General features: G+C 40.3%; 1 protein-coding gene across 1 annotated transcript in view; it reads right to left on the bottom strand.

Moving 5' to 3' along the window:
• The window catches only part of NEK10 (NIMA related kinase 10), a 271236-nt gene that overhangs the window by 212883 nt on the left and 37887 nt on the right, over window positions 1-20466 (bottom strand). Inside the window, exons 6-9 of the mRNA XM_049766054.1 lie at window positions 15433-15517; window positions 5242-5283; window positions 2595-2673; window positions 1501-1568 (exon numbers count right to left, since the gene is read on the bottom strand). Coding sequence (XP_049622011.1) covers window positions 1501-1568; window positions 2595-2673; window positions 5242-5283; window positions 15433-15517 — 274 coding nt within the window. The remainder of the gene's footprint in view (window positions 1-1500; window positions 1569-2594; window positions 2674-5241; window positions 5284-15432; window positions 15518-20466) is intronic.

The raw sequence follows: 20466 nt of genomic DNA, 5'->3' as shown, positions 1-20466 counted from the left end.
CTTGGTACTAGAGTGCTGCTCTTAGCAGTAGTCCCTGAGCCACCATGTGGTTCTGGGATTAAATCCAGGCTTTCTGCATACAAAACATGATCTCTAAACCTTGGATCTATCTCTCCAGCCTTCTCACTCATGTTTTCTCCCAATCTTCTAATATGCTTTCCAAATGGAAGCCACTGACCTCACTTTCACATTCTTTGTTAAATACACTTAACACCTCTTTATTATTAATAATTGTCTTTCAAATTCTAACTAGGACCAGAGAAAATAAAGAAAATTGTGGCCCTGGGGCCGGGAAGGTGGCGCTAGAGGTAAGGTGTCTGCCTTACAAGCGCTAGCATAGGACAGACCGCGGTTCGATCCCCCGGCGTCCCATATGGTCTCCCCAAGCCAGGGGCGATTTCTGAGCTCATAGCCAGGAGTAACCCCTGAGCGTCAAACGGGTGTGGCCCAAAAACCAAAAAAAAAGAAAAAAAGAAAAGAAAAAGAAAATTGTGGCCCTGTATGTTACCTAGAATTAAAAATTAGCAGAATATATTAACAACTTCTATGAAATATCACCCTTCTCTGTTAGAATGTGGCATTCTTGGATATGAGAACTTTGATATGAGCAGATTTTTGAAACCTGGCTCAAAGCAGCAACCATATAGCTTCAATTTAAGTTTTTTTTAATTAAACCTTCATTTACCCATCTCAAAATGTATTTTTGACTCCTATGCATATAATACTAAACATTAATTTATTTTATAAATATATATTTTTTATGCCTTCACCTATCTAATATCTAGTTTCAATTAACATATTGCCAAAACTTTTCTAGTACACTCAAATTGAACAGTAAGGCTAGTACTAACTAGCACAGAAAAAAGAAAAAAATAGTCTTAGGAAACCTCTCTTGGCTGATTCCATATATACTACTTAGGTTGGTAAAATTTATATAGGATAAAAATACATATGCTAGAAAGACTTAGAAGAAATATAAAAATGTAGATGGTAGAATGTGAGATATTTAGAGGCCTTTATAATAATTTATAATTTCTCTTTTGTATTTGTTCTCTCTGCCTGCTTTCCCCTCTCCCCCTTTTAGGTAGGAGGCGCTGTTTGGATCTGAATAAATAGAGGAAAAGTTGAGAGGAAGGACCCTTTTGCTGCGGGCAAGCTAGCTCTGTATTTGGAACAGCTGGCTAGTTGGTAAAGGGTTTTGTGTCCGACCTTGCCTCTTTTTACCCTCTCGTCTGTGTGATTTGCTGCGGTTCTATACAACTGGAACTGCTTCTCTTGTCCTTGCTGGTTAGGGGAATGGAATTCCCTTTCCCTTCTGGGAACTGTGGAATAACCAAACCTCAACCCAGCTCCCAGAGAACATCACATTACAGTAGAAAATTATGATTTTTTTTAAACTAGAGTTAACAGGCTAATGAGTCAGAATCAGGTGTGGCTCTGGACCCCATCTATGAGCCAAGGCCAAAAGCAGCTGAAGAATTCATTTCTCTCATGACTCACCTTGTGGGCCCCACTTGTGGTGACCCATTCTCTCTGATCTTTGACAGCTGCAAGTTTTTGGAAAATATCTATAAAAGAAGAAAAAAGTTTCAAAGTTTCAGAGCTTAATGGGAAAATGTATTTCCAGAATCTTATGTCTGAAATGTAATGGGAACAAGAAACACGAAATACACACCAAAAAATAAAGGGAGCGTCAGGATTAATTTGAGCTGATACAGTGAGAATAACCTCTCTTAAGATATAATATAGTCTTTATTAATAAATGACTATAATAATAAAATGTGGAAAACGCCAAAGAATCTATTCTCTCTTTCCATTTTACTTGACATCGTTACAGGTTCCATGAAACCTATTCTTCAAGGATCCTCCCAAAGATTTCAAAGCTCAGAGAGAGGAAGGAAGGTTCATGAACTTGTCTACGCAGTAAGGTTCCTCAGCTGAGGGGTAGTTTTCCCCCCAAAAAAATGTCCTGGAGCACATAGACTTGTCTCCCTGTGATGAAGGTTTCCTGTATTAGAAACCAATATTTACACCAAGAAAGTGGGTTTATATCGCACCAAAGTCAAAAGCCCAGGTCCCCTAAGAACTGAGAGGTGGGAAAGTGAAGTGTAACCTCCTAAGAAAGAAGCACGAACTAGGAGAGATCAACCGATCCACGGGAGCCAGAATTTTCACATTTGCACTGTTATATTCTGTGGCTCTTTTTTTTCTATTTTTTTTCCATTTAGAGTTCTGACTGTTTCAGGTACAGATACTAGAATAAACAAACTTTAGAACCAAAAACTGAATGATCTTTGATATTTTAAATAAAACTCAAACGAAACTGAAAAAAAATTTTTTTACCAAAATTTGCTTTCATGCAAATGTCTCTTGAACTTCAGAGAATAAGTTTCACTCAGCAACTATCTCCTTTGGCAGGAAATTTGCCTAAATCTGTGATCTACAAGTTGCCTGATATTTTTACCTAAAAGTTATCTTCAGGGGGTTAGTTTGTTACTTAATATAAATGGAGGCAATATCATCAATCATAGGTAGGCCTGGATTCACTCATATTCCTGCTGCAAAGAGGGACATGTCCTCATGGCAATGCTTACACGTCATATTGACAAGCTTGTCCACACTGTGCTGCTCCTCTCCATAGCCCAGGTACTCGTTGGCCACGATTTCCATGTACTGGGGAAAGGAACCAAACCAACAAGTGTTAGGAAGGAGGGACCCCAAAGGCACCCCAGCAGGCAATGAACAGGAATGAGCAATTCTGAAGATGACCTATAGGTGGCACGACCGTTTCATCAACTGCTCAGAGCTCCTCGCCGGGTCCCTCAAAAGAGAAAAGTGGTTTTTCTGAATTCTTAGCCTTTTGCAGACTCTGGAGTTAGAAGAGGGACCGTGTAATGATGGCAGACCCTCAAATGTCCCCAAATTATTCCATTGAACAAGTTCACAGTGAAATAAACACAAGATGCACTTAAATGATCAATAGCACATAGAATTTAAATTCTTTAACTATTAGACTTAGTTGAATTGCATTCTTTCTTAGAACATGAGGGGGTCATTGGAACACATCTGGCAATGTTCAAGGATTAATTCTAATTTTCTGATCAGGGATCACTACTGGCAGTGCTAAGAAACTCAATGCAGTGCCAGGGATCAAACCAAGAATACCCACATGAAAGGCAAGTACCTTTTATATTAGGAGCCTTTTTGCAATAGTTACATATATTATTATATGTATTTATATATATTATATATGTTATTATTATAATACATTATGTCTTATTTATATATCCAATTAGATACAGATAAATAACAAAGTAAAATAATTATGGAATAGTTCCTCATGTAGTTAATTAATTATAATTAAGTAGCAGATTCTGAGAAATGCATGTAATTTTTTTTTTCATTTTTGGGACACACCTGGCAGAGCTCATGGGTTACTCATGGCTCTGCACTCAGAAATCACTCCTGGCAGGTTCAAGGGACCATATGGAATGCCAGAAATTGAACATGGGTAAGCAGCATACAAGGCAAATGCCCTACCTGCTGTACTTTCACTCTGGCCCAACATATAACTTTCTAATACCATAAATAAAAGTTAATGTAAATAAGTAGGCCCTTTACAGATAAATTTTGTTTAAAAACAAAGCTACTTCATTAAATAAAGCAAATCTTCAATCAATTATGAAAACAACTCTTTGTGCTTGTTTCTGGGCCACACCTCAGGGATCACTTCTGACAGTGCTCAGAGGGTCCATATCAGGTACTGGGAACTGAAACCAGTTGGTTTCTTGCGAAATAAAAACCCAATTCACTGTACTACCTCTATAGCCCAAGTATTAAAATAATTAAAACAAAAATTTTTTTGGTTTTTGTGTCATAACCCTGGCTATGCTCAGGGGTTACTCCTGGCTCTGCGCTCAGAAATCACTCCTGGAAGACACAAAGAACCATATGGGATGCTGAGATTCAAACCACCATCCATCTTGGATCAGCTGCTTGCAAGGCAAACAAACGCCCTATCCCTGTGCTAGCTCTCTGGCCCTAAAAAAATTTTAATCTAATTTTTTCCTAATCTAATTTTTAATTTAATTAAAGAATCATGATTTGCAAAGTTACTGATAGTTGAGTTTTAGGTATGTACTGTTCTAGCACCAATCCTATACCACTGGCAACATCCCTAAACTAGTGTTAAGTTCCCTCCTGCACCCCCCAGCATTCAGCTTTCCATTTTGACAGAAACATTAAAATTTTGGTGAAAATGATTATTAAGAACAAAGCTAGATATCTTATAGCAACTTCCTCCAAATAAAAATGCAATAAAAAATAAAATGGTTTTAACATTAAATTACCCATGAGACCAAAGTTGCCAATAACAATTCAGAGAGAGGGACCGATGAGGTGGCGCTAGAGGTAATGTGTCTGCCTTGCAAGCGCTAACCAAGGAAGGACCACGGTTTGATCCCTCAGTGTACCATATGGTCCCCCCAAGCCAGGGGCAATTTCTGAACACTTAGCCAGGAGTAATCCATGAGCATCAAATGGGTGTGGCCCCCCCAAAAAAAACAAAACAAAACAAAACAAAAAACAGAAACAATTCAGAGAGAGTTTGAAGAGTCATGGGTTTCTTACTCAAAGCATTCTTTCTGTACATGGGAGAGGTTTTAAAGGAAAATTTTAGGATAGGAACCAGAGAAAGCATTCTACAGGCTGAAGCAAGTGCTTTGTGTGAGGTGAACATGATAACCACTACACTATGGAAACTGCTGCTTGAAGCAAATGCTTTGTATACAGGAGTCTCAGGTTGATTTCTTAGCACTTCATGGACCCCAAATTAAACCAAGGTCCCTCCTTACACTACCACCCCTGAGTACTTTAGTGAGATGGCAACTCACTTGTGGGGGGGGGGGGGTGGAGCATGACCAAAACTGTCTTCCATTGAAGGTGTGTGCAATGCTCTGTGCTTGGACTTCCCAGAAACACCTCTTCTTTTCATTGACTTTTCAGAGCAATTTCCCACTTCAGCAGAGTTGGGAAAGAGCACCAAATTACCCAGATGGAAGTGTCATGCATCCTTCACTGCTTCCTCAGTGATCTGCCTTATACACACATTCACCTGCCTTCTTCTGCTGGTAGGAAACTTAGGATAAGAAAGCCCTCTTCTGTCACGTAGCTATGTCATCCCTGTTCAGAACCATGACACAAATGGAAATGCAAGACCAGTCATCGCCGTAATATTCTTACCTGAGCCAGGTTTTCAATTCCATTCAAACTATGGAGTATTTCCTAAGGAAACAAAAGCAACAGGAAAGACATAATGAGCATTGTGGAACACTATTTTATATCCCAGAGATTTATGACACTGAAAAGTGGAAAACTTCAGTATGTGCCATGAATTATATTTAAGATAAACTGCTAATGAGTATAAAAATTAATTCAGATTAGAGGAATGTAAATGTACTCAGAATTGTAAACTGCCCCTTCCTTCTCCACTCCTTTCCTGACATAGAAAATTCAAATCAAAAAGAGCTGTCAAATAGTATTCTCAAGACCAGAACAATAATAGAGGGGGTAGGGCATTTGCTTTTATTGCAGCCAACCAATTCCCAGCATACCACACAGTCCCCTGAATACCAAGGAATGTTTCAAAGAACAAACAAACAAACAAACAAAAAACAAAAAAATAGCTAATGTCTGATGTTACAGACTAGGAAACTAGGACCCTGATAGGTAATCAATTTTCCCAAGAGACTACTGTAAGAGTTCTGCATTCCCAAATTTTTGGGTTCTCATCCTGAGCTAAATCCATGAACCAGCAGCATCGGCATCACATAGAGCTAATTAGAAATCTGGAACCTTCTATTCACCCCAGACCAATGAGATCATACAGTGGATGATTTCAACAAGGTCCCTAGAGAATGTGCCCATACTAAAAACTTTGAGAAGCACTGCTCTCAAAGTAGAGTACAGGCTTCTCTAGAAATGATTTGGTTTAAAAACGATTCACCAGGGAGGTAGCTTAGTAGTAGAGCCACATGCCTGGCATGTAGAAGGCTCAGAGTTCCTTCTCCAACATCAAAAAACCATTAGTCGAATGGTTTTTAAAATATTAAATTTAATTTTAAATTTTAATTTTAAACCAATATGTCCTGAACTTTGGCCTAGTGCCCCCTCTGCAGAAAAATAAGCAAGGAAGAAATTTACTCAGCACAAAGCCTAGCCTCAACCCTAAAAGTCCTCCTTCTATAAGTGGACAAAGTGAACAAGTAGAAAGGATCCAGCATCCCCTGGGCAGAAGGTGCAATGTCACTCACTTTGGAAAATGCTCTAAATAAAATCCAGGATAATCTATGCAAAATATTCCTTGATACATACCTTTAAATCTAACCCCCTAAAAGATATTTGATAGACTCCTGAGGCTGCCTTAACAGTGCTGATAGGGGAAAAAGGCAGTGAGAAGCCAAAGTCAAATGACTTGTTGGGAATTTTACTGTCAGGAAATATTCTCAAGTTATTATCTACATTGACATTTAAGTACGGGTGAATGTTTCTGGTTTTCCTGGTCTGTTTAATTGAAGATGAAATGATGTCACTCTTTTTAGTAGGCACACAGGAACATATCTGACATATAAACACTAGCTAGCCACTATTTCAATTCTGAGGAGATTCAGAGGGTTAAGTACATGAATATGAGAGAATAAACTGGTTCCACCAGGAAGATGATAAAGGACACAGGCCAGGGAAAAGGCTTCGAATCTCAAAGCCTTCTGGATCAAGGGGGTTTATTTGTTTGTTTATTTGTTTGCTTGCTTGCTTGTTTATTTTTGGGGGGTTCTGGACCAAACTGCTGATGCTTAACTATGTTTTGGGGATCATAGTTCCCAGTAGTGTACAGGAGACCATATGTGATACTAGGGATTCAATCTAGGCCTCCTGCATGCAAAATATATGCTCAGTCCATTAAACTATATTTACAGTCCTGATTTCTTATTCTGTGTAAACTGGATTTAAAAACAATACACACCCTCATGTTCAAATTAAGAAGAAGGGACACCAATAACTCAATTTGAAACACTTATGTGACCACTTACAAATAAAAATTTCTATCACAGCCATTTAATTGCAAGAGCTATGATCATCATAGAACATGATCAATCCTGGTTATGGTAGAATATTTTTCATATGTAAGCAAAGTAATATTTTAAATTACTTATAAATACTACAGTTCAAGAGCCAGAAAGATAGTACAGCAGGTAGGGCATTTATCTTGGCATGTAGCTGACCTGAGTGTGATCCCTAAGATCCTCTATAATACCCTGAATTCACCAGAAGGTAGTGATCCCTAGGCACAAGGCCATAAGTAAGACCTGAGCACTGCTGAGTGTAGTCCATAAATGAAAAAAAAAATCCATTTTAAGCTATTTATATTTATGCAATAAACATAGTTTTAATTCCAGTTATTTGAAAGCCTGGAATAGTCTCTGAAGAACAGATAAATATGTAGATGCAGAGGAAAGGCCTACTTAGGTGAGCTTTAGATATTAAAAATAACTAGATATAGAATAACAAGATATAGAAATAACTAGAACTCAAAATATAATTGTTAATAGTTATAAGAAAGTTATGAATAAAATACTCTATAACCCCCAGAAAAGGGATACTTATACCCTGCTGAGAAAAATTTATGAAGACAGTAGCCTTTAAAAAGAATTATAAGGATGGATAAATTTACTGGGGAAAAAATGTAAGGATGTGAACAGGAGGGGAAAACAAAAAAGACTCCAAACAAACAAACAAACAAAATTTGACCTGAAGATGCACAGAAGTTGTATGGAAAGAGAATCAAGAATTTCAAGAATTCTGAAAAGCATGAAAGATATTTGTGGGACCCAGAGAGATAGTACAGCGGTGTTTGCCTTGCAAGCAGCAGATCCAGAACCTAAGGTGGTTGGTTTGAATCCCGGTGTCCCATATGGTCCCCCGTGCTTGCCAGGAGCTACTTCTGAGCAGACAGCCAAGAGTAACCCCTGAGCACCGCCAGGTGTGACCCAAAAACCAAAAAAAAAAAAAAAAAAAGATATTTGTGAATATAAGGTTTCAGAATATAGAAGATAAAACTGTAGGAAGACATACACTTGAACCTTAATTTTAACTACTCCAAGGAGACCTGAAGCCTGATGATAATCAGTGAACAAGATACATAACAGCATCAACAGGAAGGGCTTCCCTCTGTTCTTAGAATAAACTGGAAGCCCTGCTGGTCATTGTGGCAGTGGGAAGAAGCAAGGGTGTGTGAGAACAGTCTTCGAGCTACCTAATCAACTAAACATGTAAAAGAAAGAACAAACAGAAGGATGTATCTCCATATATGAGTCTTGAGAGACTGGGAATGAGGACATGAAGAGTAAAATCATGGAAGAAGAGAATGTAAGATGAAGTTGGAGAAATTCTATTTTAAGCTGATCATGGTATATTCAGGTGATAAAATATACAATATCCCATAAGTAGATGAATACAAAAGATTGAAATTTGGAAGTCATGGACATAAACAAGATTTAAATTTGAAATTTGGGAGCACGAAAACACTGAAGAAAAGAACAATGTTTAGTGATTAGAAATGGACCGTGGAGCAGATAAGCCTTGCTTCTGGCTAATCTGGGTTATCCCTAGCACCACAATCACCTGAACATAATAAGGAATAAGCCTTAAGCACAGCTGGACCCAAAAACAAACAAACAAGCAAACAAAAATAATGCATCATAGTCATTTTTAACTGTTATGTCCACAAGATATATAGCTCCTTGAAAAGCAATATTAACTCTATTAAACAATTATATGGGACTAAGTTATAACCAAGCTATGTTTTAAGATGGATCATTTTTTGTATAGTGTATATCCTTAGGCAGTCTACAAAATGTTTTAAAGTTTCATGATCAAATGCAAATGAACTTGGGAAACGCTAGGTTAAACAAAATTAAATAAGTCATTAAGTCAAAAGACTTTAGAGCTTTTTTATACACTGCCAGTCCCCAATGGGAAACCTGAAGTGCAGCTTTTCCTAAACATCATCAATCAAAGCCCTTTGCTCTTCATAGATGCATATTACTGCCGAGAAAGAACCACAGTTTCACGAGTGTAGTTATAAAAGATAGAAAAGGAAGAGAAGCTTTGCCATTCTGAAAATTTCGTGGCATTGCCCAAATTCTCAAAAATGTTATCCTTTCTGTAATGAAGACTTTCTCTAAAGTTCCTATGGAGACAGGAGCAAGGCCGGGAATTGCCCTCATGCCCTGCTCCTTCATTCTGTGCTTTCTTTTGGTGCTTCTACCAATGGGATTGTTCAAACCTGCAAGCATCAGGTGCTGGAAAAACAAAGAACCCAAGCCAGGATGAATAGTTCTAGTTGCTGATCCAAAAAGCAAACATGGCTTCAGGCTTTGAATACAGGCAATGCCTCCCAATGCCCCTTTCAGACTTAAGTATATTCTCCTGGTCACACGCCAAGAGTCAGAAGACCAAACTCTAGCTCTGCCTAATGAACCGAGAGAAGTTCCTCGGTCGATCCGACCTTCAGTTCAATGTACAAAATGTGAATTGCATCTGCTCTGCTAATTCCTCACACTCGCCTTCTTTCCTTCTTCCTTCCTTCCTTCTATCCTTCCTTTCTTCTTTTTTCTTTCCTTCTCTTTCTTTTCCCTTTTTCTTTCTTTCTTCCTTCATTTAGTTCTCTATTCTTTCTTTTAATATCTTTTTCTTTCTTTCATTCTTCCTTCTTTCCTTTCTTTCTCTCTTCTTTCTTTTTTTCTTTCTTTTTTGCGGGGGAGTGTTGGGCCACACCTGGTGACACTCTGGGGCTACTCCTGGCTATGCACTCAGAAATCACTTCTTGCTTGGGGGACCATATGAAACACTGGGGGATCGAAATGCAGTTCATCCTAGGTCAGCCGCGTGCTAGGCAAACGCCCTACTGCTGCTCCACTGCTCCAGACCCCTCTCTCTCTATTTTCTTCCTCTCTTTCTCTCTCTCTTTCTCTCTCTCTCTCTATCTATCTGTCTGTCTGTCTGTCTGTCTATCATCTATTATCTATCTAGATCTTTCTTTTTTCTTCCTTCCTTTCCTTTCTTTTTTCTTTCTTTTTATTTTCCTTTTCTATCCTTCCTACCTTCCTTCCTTCTTCCTTTCTTTCTCTCTCCTTCCTTTCTTCTTTCTTTTCTTTCTTTTATCTTTCTTTTCTCTTTCCTTTCTTTCTTCCTTCCTTCCTTCTTCCTTCCCTCCCTCCCTCTTCCTTCCTTTCTTTCTTTCTTTCTTTCTTTCTTCTTCCTTCCTTTCTTCTTTCTTTCTTTCTTTCTTTCTCTTTCTTTCTCTTTCTTTCTTCTTTCTTTCTTTCTTTCTTTCTTCTTTCTTTCTTTCTTTCTTTCTCCCTTTCTCCCTTTCTTTCTTTCTTTCTTTCTTTCTTTCTTTCTTTCTTTCTTTCTTTCTTTCTTTCTTTCTTTCTTTCTTTCTTTCTTTCTTTCTTTCTTCCTTCCTTTCTTCTTTCTTTCTTTTCTTTCTTCTGCCAGACTCATGGGACCAAGTAGGATCCCAGAGATCTAACCAGGTCAGCCATGTGCAAGGCAAACCCCCCACCCACTCTGTACTATTGCTCTGGTCCACACCTTTTTTTTTCTTAAATGGATACAAAAATATTACAAATTAAAAAAAAATAAAACTGCTTTAAGAAACAACCCAGACTGCAATGTTGCTAGTATGTATCTGTTTTTACCAAGGCCCCAAACTCAGTTATTGAACACCCTCACTTTAAAAATTCTGGAGAACTCCAGACAATTATATTTTTAAAAGACGTCCTTTATTCTCATCCAGTGAACCACAAACAATGACTGAGGCCTGGTGTATGGATCTCTTGGAATGGTGATCAGGAAAACTCTCCATACAGAACTTAAAGCACAAGTTGAGCAATAGGCCAGCCCTGAGAGAAAGGCAGTCTAACCTTTCATAAAATGCAATTCAGAAAATATGAATATTGGAAGTGACAGCTGAAAGGGAAATGTTACATTTGGGGGCAGTTGGGAAACTCCCACTGTGTTCAGGGATCCAGAGTCCTTCCCAAAGAATTTTAGCCAACGTGGCTATGGGTCAAAGCAAGGGCAAAGAATGTGATGCTTCTTGGGTTCTACAGTAACAGGAGCCTGAGTCACCCAAATAATATTTAGAGATCACAAGGATACCTGATGATTCTTGGGAGACCATGTAGTGCTGGGGATTGAACCACAGTCAGTGACATGCCTGGTAAGAGTTTCTGTCTCTATATTATATGCCCAGATCTGTAAAAAAGACCCTTCCTTATCAGGGAAGATGTAATAGGAGCCACTGATGGCCTAAGAAAGAGAATTACAATAATAAGTGACAGCAAGAATGAGGGGTGCTTCTTCATAAACAAATAATAATTAAATAAGTCCATGTATGTCTAGCAACAAAAAGGATAAAACAAGAGAACCTTTCCTGTAAAACAAATATTATTGTTATTTGAGACGAGTAATGGGAGCAGGAGGGACACTGGGAAGTGTCAATAGCCCACCAAACCCTGGATTTGTGCTTTCATATGCTGGAAAGAAATGTATCACTATGAGAAGGCTTGCAGGAATGAGGGCATAATTTGTGGTAAACTCCAGCATAGCTTTGTGACTTGAGCCAACAATACTTGGCAACTCAGAATGTTAAACAACAACCTGAGCACATGTTCTTTCTCTTGTAACAATGCCAGGAGGAGAAACTCTGAGAGAAGCCCCTTCTATGGAAAGACTGGAAATATACAGGAAGATGTTATTGAGCATGTGTTTTGGTCACAAAATCCCACAAATAAAGAGGCAAAAAATACTTTCCGTTAGAGACCAGCACAGACCACAAATGGGTAATGTCACTGGTCATTTCTGACAATACTGAGGAACAAGAGAGAGTGCCAAGGATTGAATCCAGCTTGGCTGCAAGCAAGGGAAGCACCTTTTGCATTTTTTTAATGTAGATATACATATAACATTTTAGTCCAAACTGGAGAGACATGTTGGAAAATAAGAGAAGGCACAAGGGCCAAAAAGATAGAACTGTGGATAAGGAGTTTTGCCTTTCACACAGCTGAGTTCAATTTCTGCTTTGAAACCTCAACCCCCATCAAGAAGAAGCCTTGGGCACAGTTGAATATGGCCAAAAAACAGGGGAAAGGAGGGTATGAGGGAATAATGTGTCATGATTAATGCAGGTAAAATGGAATTAATGGGCCATCCCATTCTTGTTTTTGTAAATGATCATATAGAATCACGAACAGCAGCTCAGAAACACACAGTTTGGGGAAAAAGATTAAACACACACACACACACACACACACATACACACACACACACACACACACACACACACACACACACACACACACACACACACACCTGTGAGCAACCCATCAGAAAGTCAACTGAAATAAGCCCAAATTCTAGAGTCAGAGGATAATAGTAAGACTCAATTGCATAGTCCAGCCTAAATGGCAGCATGATAGGGAGAGGGACCCAGGAAGGGAAGAGACATTCCAGGAAACTCAGAGTAGAACAGGTTCTGTAGCAGACTGGAACCCAAATACTTCGCTTTTAGGGAAACAAGATTCTTGCAGAAAAAGCAAGGCAGCAGCACATTCTGCTCTGATGAATAAAACCAAATCCAAAATAAGAGGTCGTCAGAGAGGTCTCAGCTTCCCAGTAGCTTACTAAGCCAGGATATAAAAAGAGATACTTAGGAAAAACCAAGATCAAAAAAAAATCTGGAAATCAGTAATACACACATGAATGATAAGGACATTATTTCAATAGTTAACACCAGAAAATGGAGGAATCTTTAATGGTCACTGGACAGTGCTGCAGTATTGGAGGAATGGTTCCCACATTGTGATTCCAAGATGAGCAGCAAACTTGGGGTTAGACTTTCAGACCCTGTCATGAACTGCTGAGCCAGAAATCAGGTAGGTCCCAGCTACTGACCTCATCCTGAGGGTTTTGCTCTACATGCGTGTTTGCATGCACAACACCTTGGAAAACTGTAGCTCTGTGGAAACAATCTCCAGCAGCTGGGAGAGCAATGCATGGCGGAGTGTCAAGTGTCCGCTTTCTTCAGAACAGCGTTGTTGAGACACTCAGTGCTGGCTATGCAAAGCTGGGGCCAATGGCATCAGTACTTCTGCCAGTTGCCAGAAATGGAGAGTCCTGTTTATATTCATCAAATCAGTATCTCCATTTGCAAAAGTCCTAGGTAATCCCTATACACGCTGAAATTTGAGAAGCACAAAATCAAATGGATGTAAATGCACTTGGCTGACTAAGGAGAAGAAAAATTCTGCATATAATCCTCATCGGAAACAGGTATACAGTCTGTTGTTCACTTTTTTTTTTTCATGCCAGGGGAGTGTGGGAGCCACATCTGGTGGTCCTCAGGGCATAGTCCTAGCTCATTCAGAGATGCCTCCTGGTAGTGTTTGAAGGACTAAATGTAGTATTAGGAAACAAACTGTGGTCAGTTGCACTCAAACAAGTGCTTTATACCATGTGCTATCTCTCTGGCCTTCCTACCTCACTTCTTACAATCTAAGGATAGAGATTGAGAGAAGCCTAGTCTCTGGAGCAGAGACTGTCCAAAGGACCTGGCTTCTTCCCTGCAGTTTTAGAGTTCCCTGAGGAACTGTCACCAATCACTGATGACTTTTACCCAGTGAGCAGCTTAGCTTCAAACAATGCTTGAAATAATGCTTGAAATACATACATCTCTGAACTAACAATGGTTTGGTTTAAAATGCCAAGCAGGGATAGTACAGCAGGTATCCCCTGCACCCTATATGGTCCCCTGAGCCTTGCCAAAAATAATCCCTGAGTGCGGAGCTAGGAGTAAACCCTGAATGCCACCGGATATGGCCAAAAAATAACTCAAAACAAACAAAAATTCCTAGCAATATGTACACAGGAAACTATCAATTTTTGGACGTAATAAATATTTTCCTTTTTTATTAAAACATGATGATTATGAAGTTTTGTGATTAAGTTTTAGTCTTACAATGTACATCACCCTTAAACTATCCACCATCACTCATGAACATTTCCTACTACCAGTGTCTCATTTCCCTCCTACCCTCCTATCCCGCCCTCTCCCTCCCTCCTCCGATCTCTCTCTCTCTCTCTCTCTCTCTCTCTCTCTCTCTCTCTCTCTCTCTTATATATATATATATATATATATATATATATATATATACATATATCTCTTCTTTTTCCTTTTTAGACACTGTGGTTTGCACTATTGTTAAGAAGAGATACTGTGGGGCCGGGCGGTGGCGCTCGAGGTAAGGTGCCTGCCTTACCTGCGCTAGCCTAGGAGACGGACCGCGGTTCGATCCCCCGGCGTCCCATATGGTCCCCCAAGCCAGGAGCGACTTCTGAGCGCATAGCCAGGAGTAACCCCTGAGCGTCACCGGGTGTGGCCCAAAAACCAAAAAAAAAAAAAAAAAAAAAAAAAAAAAGAAGAGATACTGTGCATATCACTTTATCTCCATTCAACATCCAGTTATTCTCCCAAGTATTCAGTTCCAATTACCATTGTCATAGTGGTCCCTTTTCTGCCCTAACTGCAATGCTCCACTATTTGTGGCAAGCTTCCTACCATCAACTGGTTCTCTTGGTCCTCCTCCCTATTGTCTCGATATTATTAGCATGCTATCTTTTATATGAATGAATGAGATTATTCTTTGTCTATCCCTCTCCCTCTGGCTCACTTCACTCAGCATAATACTTTCCATATCCATTCCATGTATATTTCATGATTTAATTTTTTCATAATAGTTGCATAGTATTCCATTGTGTAGATGTACCATATCTACACAGTTTCTTTAGCCACTCATCTGTTCATGGGCACTTTGGTTGGTTCCAGATCCTTGCTATTGTAAAAAGTGCTGTGATGAACATGGGAGTGAAGATGACATTTTTGTATTGTGTTTATCTGATCCTCAGATATATCCCTAGGAGTGGTATTGTTGGGTCATAAGGAAGCTCAATTTCCAGTTCTTTGAGGAATACAGGAAACTTTAATTAACAGTATTATAAATCACAGTATCTTAATCAATAGCAAGGTAAATACTAATAAAATAAAAGGCCAGGTAATGACAAAAACAGAACCCTAAATTTCAATTCACTTGATCCTGTAGCTAAGAGAGAATAACACAGACCTCACTTTTTGTCCCCTTAGATAATTCATCTCATACATTTTTTTAAAATAGCATCTAAAACAGCTCCCAACACTGAGTTGAAGAAAAGGGGGGTAAAAGGCGAATTTGGCTTTTCTTCAAATATACATCCCGCAATATTTTGTTTCATCTCTAGAATAAGCAAAAAAAAAAGTTTATTTTCCAAACTAACCTGGTAACATGGATCCCTCATGAGTAGTCTCAGGCAGATTAATACTCGCAGAAAATGAATAGATGGGGCCCGATTCACCCACTCTCTGAAAGAAGAAAACAAGAGAGAACATGTTCAGGTTTTAAAGACCAGCATGACAATTTAGGGATAATAAAGGGCACTGAGGAAAAAGAGTGGACACACAAAGGGGCCTTTATTCATTTTGGGCTTCCTCCAAAAGGGCTACAATTCCAACACTCAATGATTTTAATGAGAAATGTACCTGAGCTTTCTTTATCACCAGGAAGCAGAATTGCCCAAATGATGTGTTTGTTCAGTGCACTTAGCTAATGACTCAGTATCCACTTGACAAATAAAATAGGCAGATGTTAAGAGATTTTTTTTTTTAATTTTGGGCCACACCCAGCGATGCACAGGGGTTACTCCTGGCTCTACACTCAGGACTTAATTAGTCCTAGAAGGTCACAAGAAACTATATGGGATTCTGGGGGTCAAACCCAGGTCAGCTGCCTGCAAGGCAAACACCCTACCTGCTATACTATCTCTTCAGTCCTGAATGATATTTCTATTTTATTCTAAAATAATCACATTTACTGACAAAGGCTGTGAGTGCAAACCACATTGCAAGCTCAGAGATCATATGAGAGACCACCAAAGGTTTCCTTCTCTATCCAGTTCACCTGCTTTTACCACCACAAAAACTGAAAATCTGCCTTAGAGAGATTCAGTGGCATCTAAATCAAGGAAGGAAGCCCCATTCAAGGTGAAATTTGAACCTTCCCCAATCCCAGTAGGCTATTATTGCAAAATAGTAAATGCAAAATAGGACTAGAAAGAAAGCATAATGGGTTAGATACTTGCCTTGCAAGCACAGAACCAGGAAGAAGTCCTGAACATAATTTGGGCATGACCCAAAAATAAAACAGAAGAAAATGCAACAAAGCCCCTGATCCTCTTGGGGGTTCTCTGCAGCCCCCAGAATACACCAGTAAATATTTGTGTAATATGATGACAAAGCATTTTCTTGTTTGCTTGCTGTTGAGATGCCAAGAATCAGACACACAACCTTATAAATGTAACACAAGTGCTGCAGAACCACAGCCTCTGCCCAATAAAGTAATTTCCTATTTCACTGTCCCCAGGAGCAAATCCTAGGATAACAAATCTACATGCAAATGAATGATTAAGAGAAGAAGGTGGAGGGAAACTGAGAGAATAAGGGTTTTAAGACCAGTGTGGTCCCTGGAGCCTGACCCCAGGGGAACTCTGCACTGCAGGTGACTTTTGGTGTCCCCAGCTGAGGTCTCTGGGCTTTCTGGGCTTTCATCACCTAAGTGGCTACAAGCTGGTGCCTAGGGTGCTTGTTCCAACAACTTGCTGAGTTTTTAACACTGGAAATTCGCAAAGAATTAGAAAGAACTTGGGGTCTGGAGACTCATCAGGATCAGGATGTACGCTTGCACCCTGATCCTTGAGACTGGAATCTGATTCCTGCCTGACACTGCGTTCTCAACCCCATTCCAGGCAGTGCTGCATCAAGGGGCCTGAGCACTGACAAATCTGACCTGGCTGGCCAAGAATGACCAGGAGTGACCACCAGAACATAGAACACTGCTTGGGATTCTCTATCTTTAACTGAGAATGACAAGGGTGATCTTGGAAGTGACCTCAGGCCACTTCACATGCAGCTGTTTGGAGCACTGGGTAGAGCAAAAGTCAGCACCCCACAAGCTATTTGCTTGGACTAGAAATTTCAGCTCTCAGTCCCTTCGGGAATCATTGACTCAAAACTCTTAATCGTTTAGAAAAAGAAACTATTTTGGAATTTCTTTCTTTTTTTTTTTTTTAAAGCGAGGAGACAGATTTTTCAGGTGTGGGGCAGAAGCAGCTGAGCCTCCCAAACTCTGGAACTTGCTGGTTCCTGCCAGGGGACATTTGCCCTGTCTTGCCTTTCACATTAGTCCAACAACAGTGCTTGATGCAAAAGTTAAGCACAGCCTAATACAAAAAGGGGTGCTCTGCTCAAGCAGGCCAAGACACATGGAGGAAGAAATGAAAGCTGCTCCAGATAAGGAGTCACACACTATTTCTCACTCCGTCTCACTTCAACAGTCAGTGGGGGTGGGTGAGAGATGAGGGGATGAGGGGGTGCCTCCAGCTCCAGTTCTTCCTGCTATCACCAGGCTCTGGCAGCAGGTGCTGTCCCCACCACCACTTCTCTCCCACCAACTGTCACCCCTATGCTCTCAGAGACAAACTCAGTTTCATCTGAAATTGAAAGGAAGACTAACCCCAGTCCAGGGTGCTGGCCAGGGAGACCTTCCCAAAGCTCCTTTGGGAATTCCAACGCCTGTTCACCCCAACTTCCCTGTCTGGGGGAAATCAATGCAAATTAGAAATATGCTTTGAGTGGGTCTGGCTAATTATTGCGTGCCAGCAAAGCTGAGATCTTCATCCCAAAGATCTAACAGAAACTGGGATCCAGTTTCAACAGCTGCTGCAATCTAAGGCCATTTGATACTGAGGGCTTCTTATTACTGAAGAGAAAAATCCACGGGACACATGAAGGGTGACTCAGGAGAAAGGCGTGTGTGCACTTGATTTTCCTGTGCACTCTAGAGTTTCCTAAGGAAACTTTCCATTATTGTTCATATTAAAACATGAAAAGTATTTTTCTCACTTCTCCCTTAGAAAAAAAATAAATTCCAAAATAGGTTTTTGTTCTGTTTTATTATTTTTTTGGCTATTTAATGAGTATTAAGTAAATGAGACTTCCATCAGGAGCTCAGAGCTCAAAGTTCTGTTCCAAATCATTTTGGTGGGTTTTGTTTTTGTTTGTTTTGTTTTGTCTTTGCAATTTGGGGGCCATAGCCCACAACTATTAAAATTTCTAGGTAATCCTGGCCCATTTCTGTAAATGTAAATAAAATTCTTCGTAGCTAAGTCCTCCAACTTTTTCTCACCATGAGCTGACTTTGGGGGACATAATTGTTCCTGCCTCTGGATGCTGGGATTTCAGGATGTGCTTTGCAAGATGACCTTCTCTCTATATCTATGTGCCAAGAGATTGGGATCTAGGAAACATACATCCTAGTGCAAAGTGAGGAGCAGACAGGAAATCATGAAAGAGTGTGTGGGCCAGGAATAGGTAGTAGTGATTACAGCTGAACCTGCATAACAGTCACCAAGCTGGGTGTCCAGTGCCCACGCCAGTGATCAGGTGTGTCATTCCTCCTCACCACCACCCACCACCATTCAGCTATGCTTTCTCAATCTGCTCACTGTGCGATCAGGAATATTCCGCAAGAAGATCCGGAGGTTTTCAGTAGTGGCTCTGATACATTCAACTAGAAGCGAGTTGCCTGGAGGAAATTTCACAACAGAACAACCCAGGAGCAAGGTGGCCAAGCAGACACCCTGCTGTAAGTGTGCCTCAACTTTCCCAGAACTGCTAATCCAAGGCACTGAAAGCAGCTCTTTTCCCCCCACAGCCACCTGCCTGACTGCTTTTAGCTTCACTTTCAGTCATCAATATGGAAAAGAGGAGGAATGTCGCCCTGAACCAGATGGCATTTGGAAAGTGAGTGGTTGATGAAGCTTTGTCTCCTTGCACAATGGAAGAAGACAGGATATAATGTGAGAGCCACAGATAACATCACAAAGCTGTGAGATTGCCGACAGAACAAAGTTGCAAGAACTAGGATAAACAAGGACAAGTGCCCTGGGGTTTACTGAATCCAGGGCTGTGCAAGTGGCTAGAGGATATAAATTAGAACATCCCCCCTGAGAATCTTCTGTCACTTACTTGCTCTCCTCACTCACTCACTTCAACCACTTCAAATGGGCAGCATCTGCCTAATACAATGTTGTTTACAGGGCAAATTCTTCATATTGTGTTGTTTTCATGAAAACACAATACAACAACAAAACAACTACCTTCCACTCAAAGTTCAAATGTGGGGAAAGTTCAAACCTGTGTCCAAATAACTATCACCTACAACACACAAGTCAGAGTCCTGAGGTTTTTTGTTTGGTTTCGGGCCATACCAGGTTGTGCTCAGGGTTTATTCCTGGCTCAGCACTCAGAGATCATTCCTGACAGGGCTGGGGAAGCAAGGGCTCATATAAGGTGCTAGGGATAGAACACAATGCAGATTGGTCATGTTCAAGGCAAGTGCTCCAACTGCTGTTCTCTCTCTCTCTCTCTCTCTCTCTCTCTCTCTCTCTCTCTCTCTCTCTCCTCTCTCTCTCTCTCTCTCTCCCTTCCTCCCTCCCCCTTCCTCCCTCCCTCCCTCCTTCCCTCTCTCTCTCCCTTCTTCCCTTCCTCCCTCCCTACCTACTTGTCTATCCATCCATCTATCTATTTATCTGTCTATCTATAATCCAGGGCCCTATTTGGGGCAGCCACACGTGGTAACTCAGTGGTTACTCCTGGCTATGTGCTCAGAAACTGCTCCAGGCTTGGGTGACTATATGGGATGCCAGAGAACCAAACCGCAGTCCATCCTAGGTTAGAGCATGCAAGGCAGATGCCCTACCACATGCGCCACTGCTCTGATCCCCCCCTATTTATTTTGATAGCTAAAAATTCATGTCAAAATAAAAGTACAGAACTATAAAAGAATAGATGTATATGGCTAAAGGGACAATATGGAGGGTTAAAAAGCATGACTTGCATACTAATCAACCCAGGTTCCGTCCCAAGCATTATTGGTACAGCTTTGGAGGCCCTTAAGCACTGCCAGGTGGTCCATAGAGAGGTATCACAGGGTTTGAGCAGCATCACATACTCTGATCCTTATACTGACCCCTGGCCTCGTTGGCCAAGATTCACCATAAAGGGGCTCCAGGCCTCCTGGGTATCACTTAGGAGACTCCTACTCTCCTCCACAAATAAGATGAATAGATGTAAAAAATTAATAATAATTGAATATTCAAGAATGTTTAATGATGTGGTCCATTTTTAATGGACCTATGATTTTTTAATTTGAAGCACACAGAGGCGTACTAAAGTTTAATAACTCAGAATTACAG

Source organism: Suncus etruscus, chromosome 20 (assembly GCF_024139225.1).
Source record: "Suncus etruscus isolate mSunEtr1 chromosome 20, mSunEtr1.pri.cur, whole genome shotgun sequence".
In the NCBI taxonomy this organism is placed as follows: Eukaryota; Metazoa; Chordata; class Mammalia; order Eulipotyphla; family Soricidae; genus Suncus; species Suncus etruscus.
Note: the sequence above shows the minus strand (reverse complement) of the source record. Positions and strands in the feature narration are given on the sequence as shown.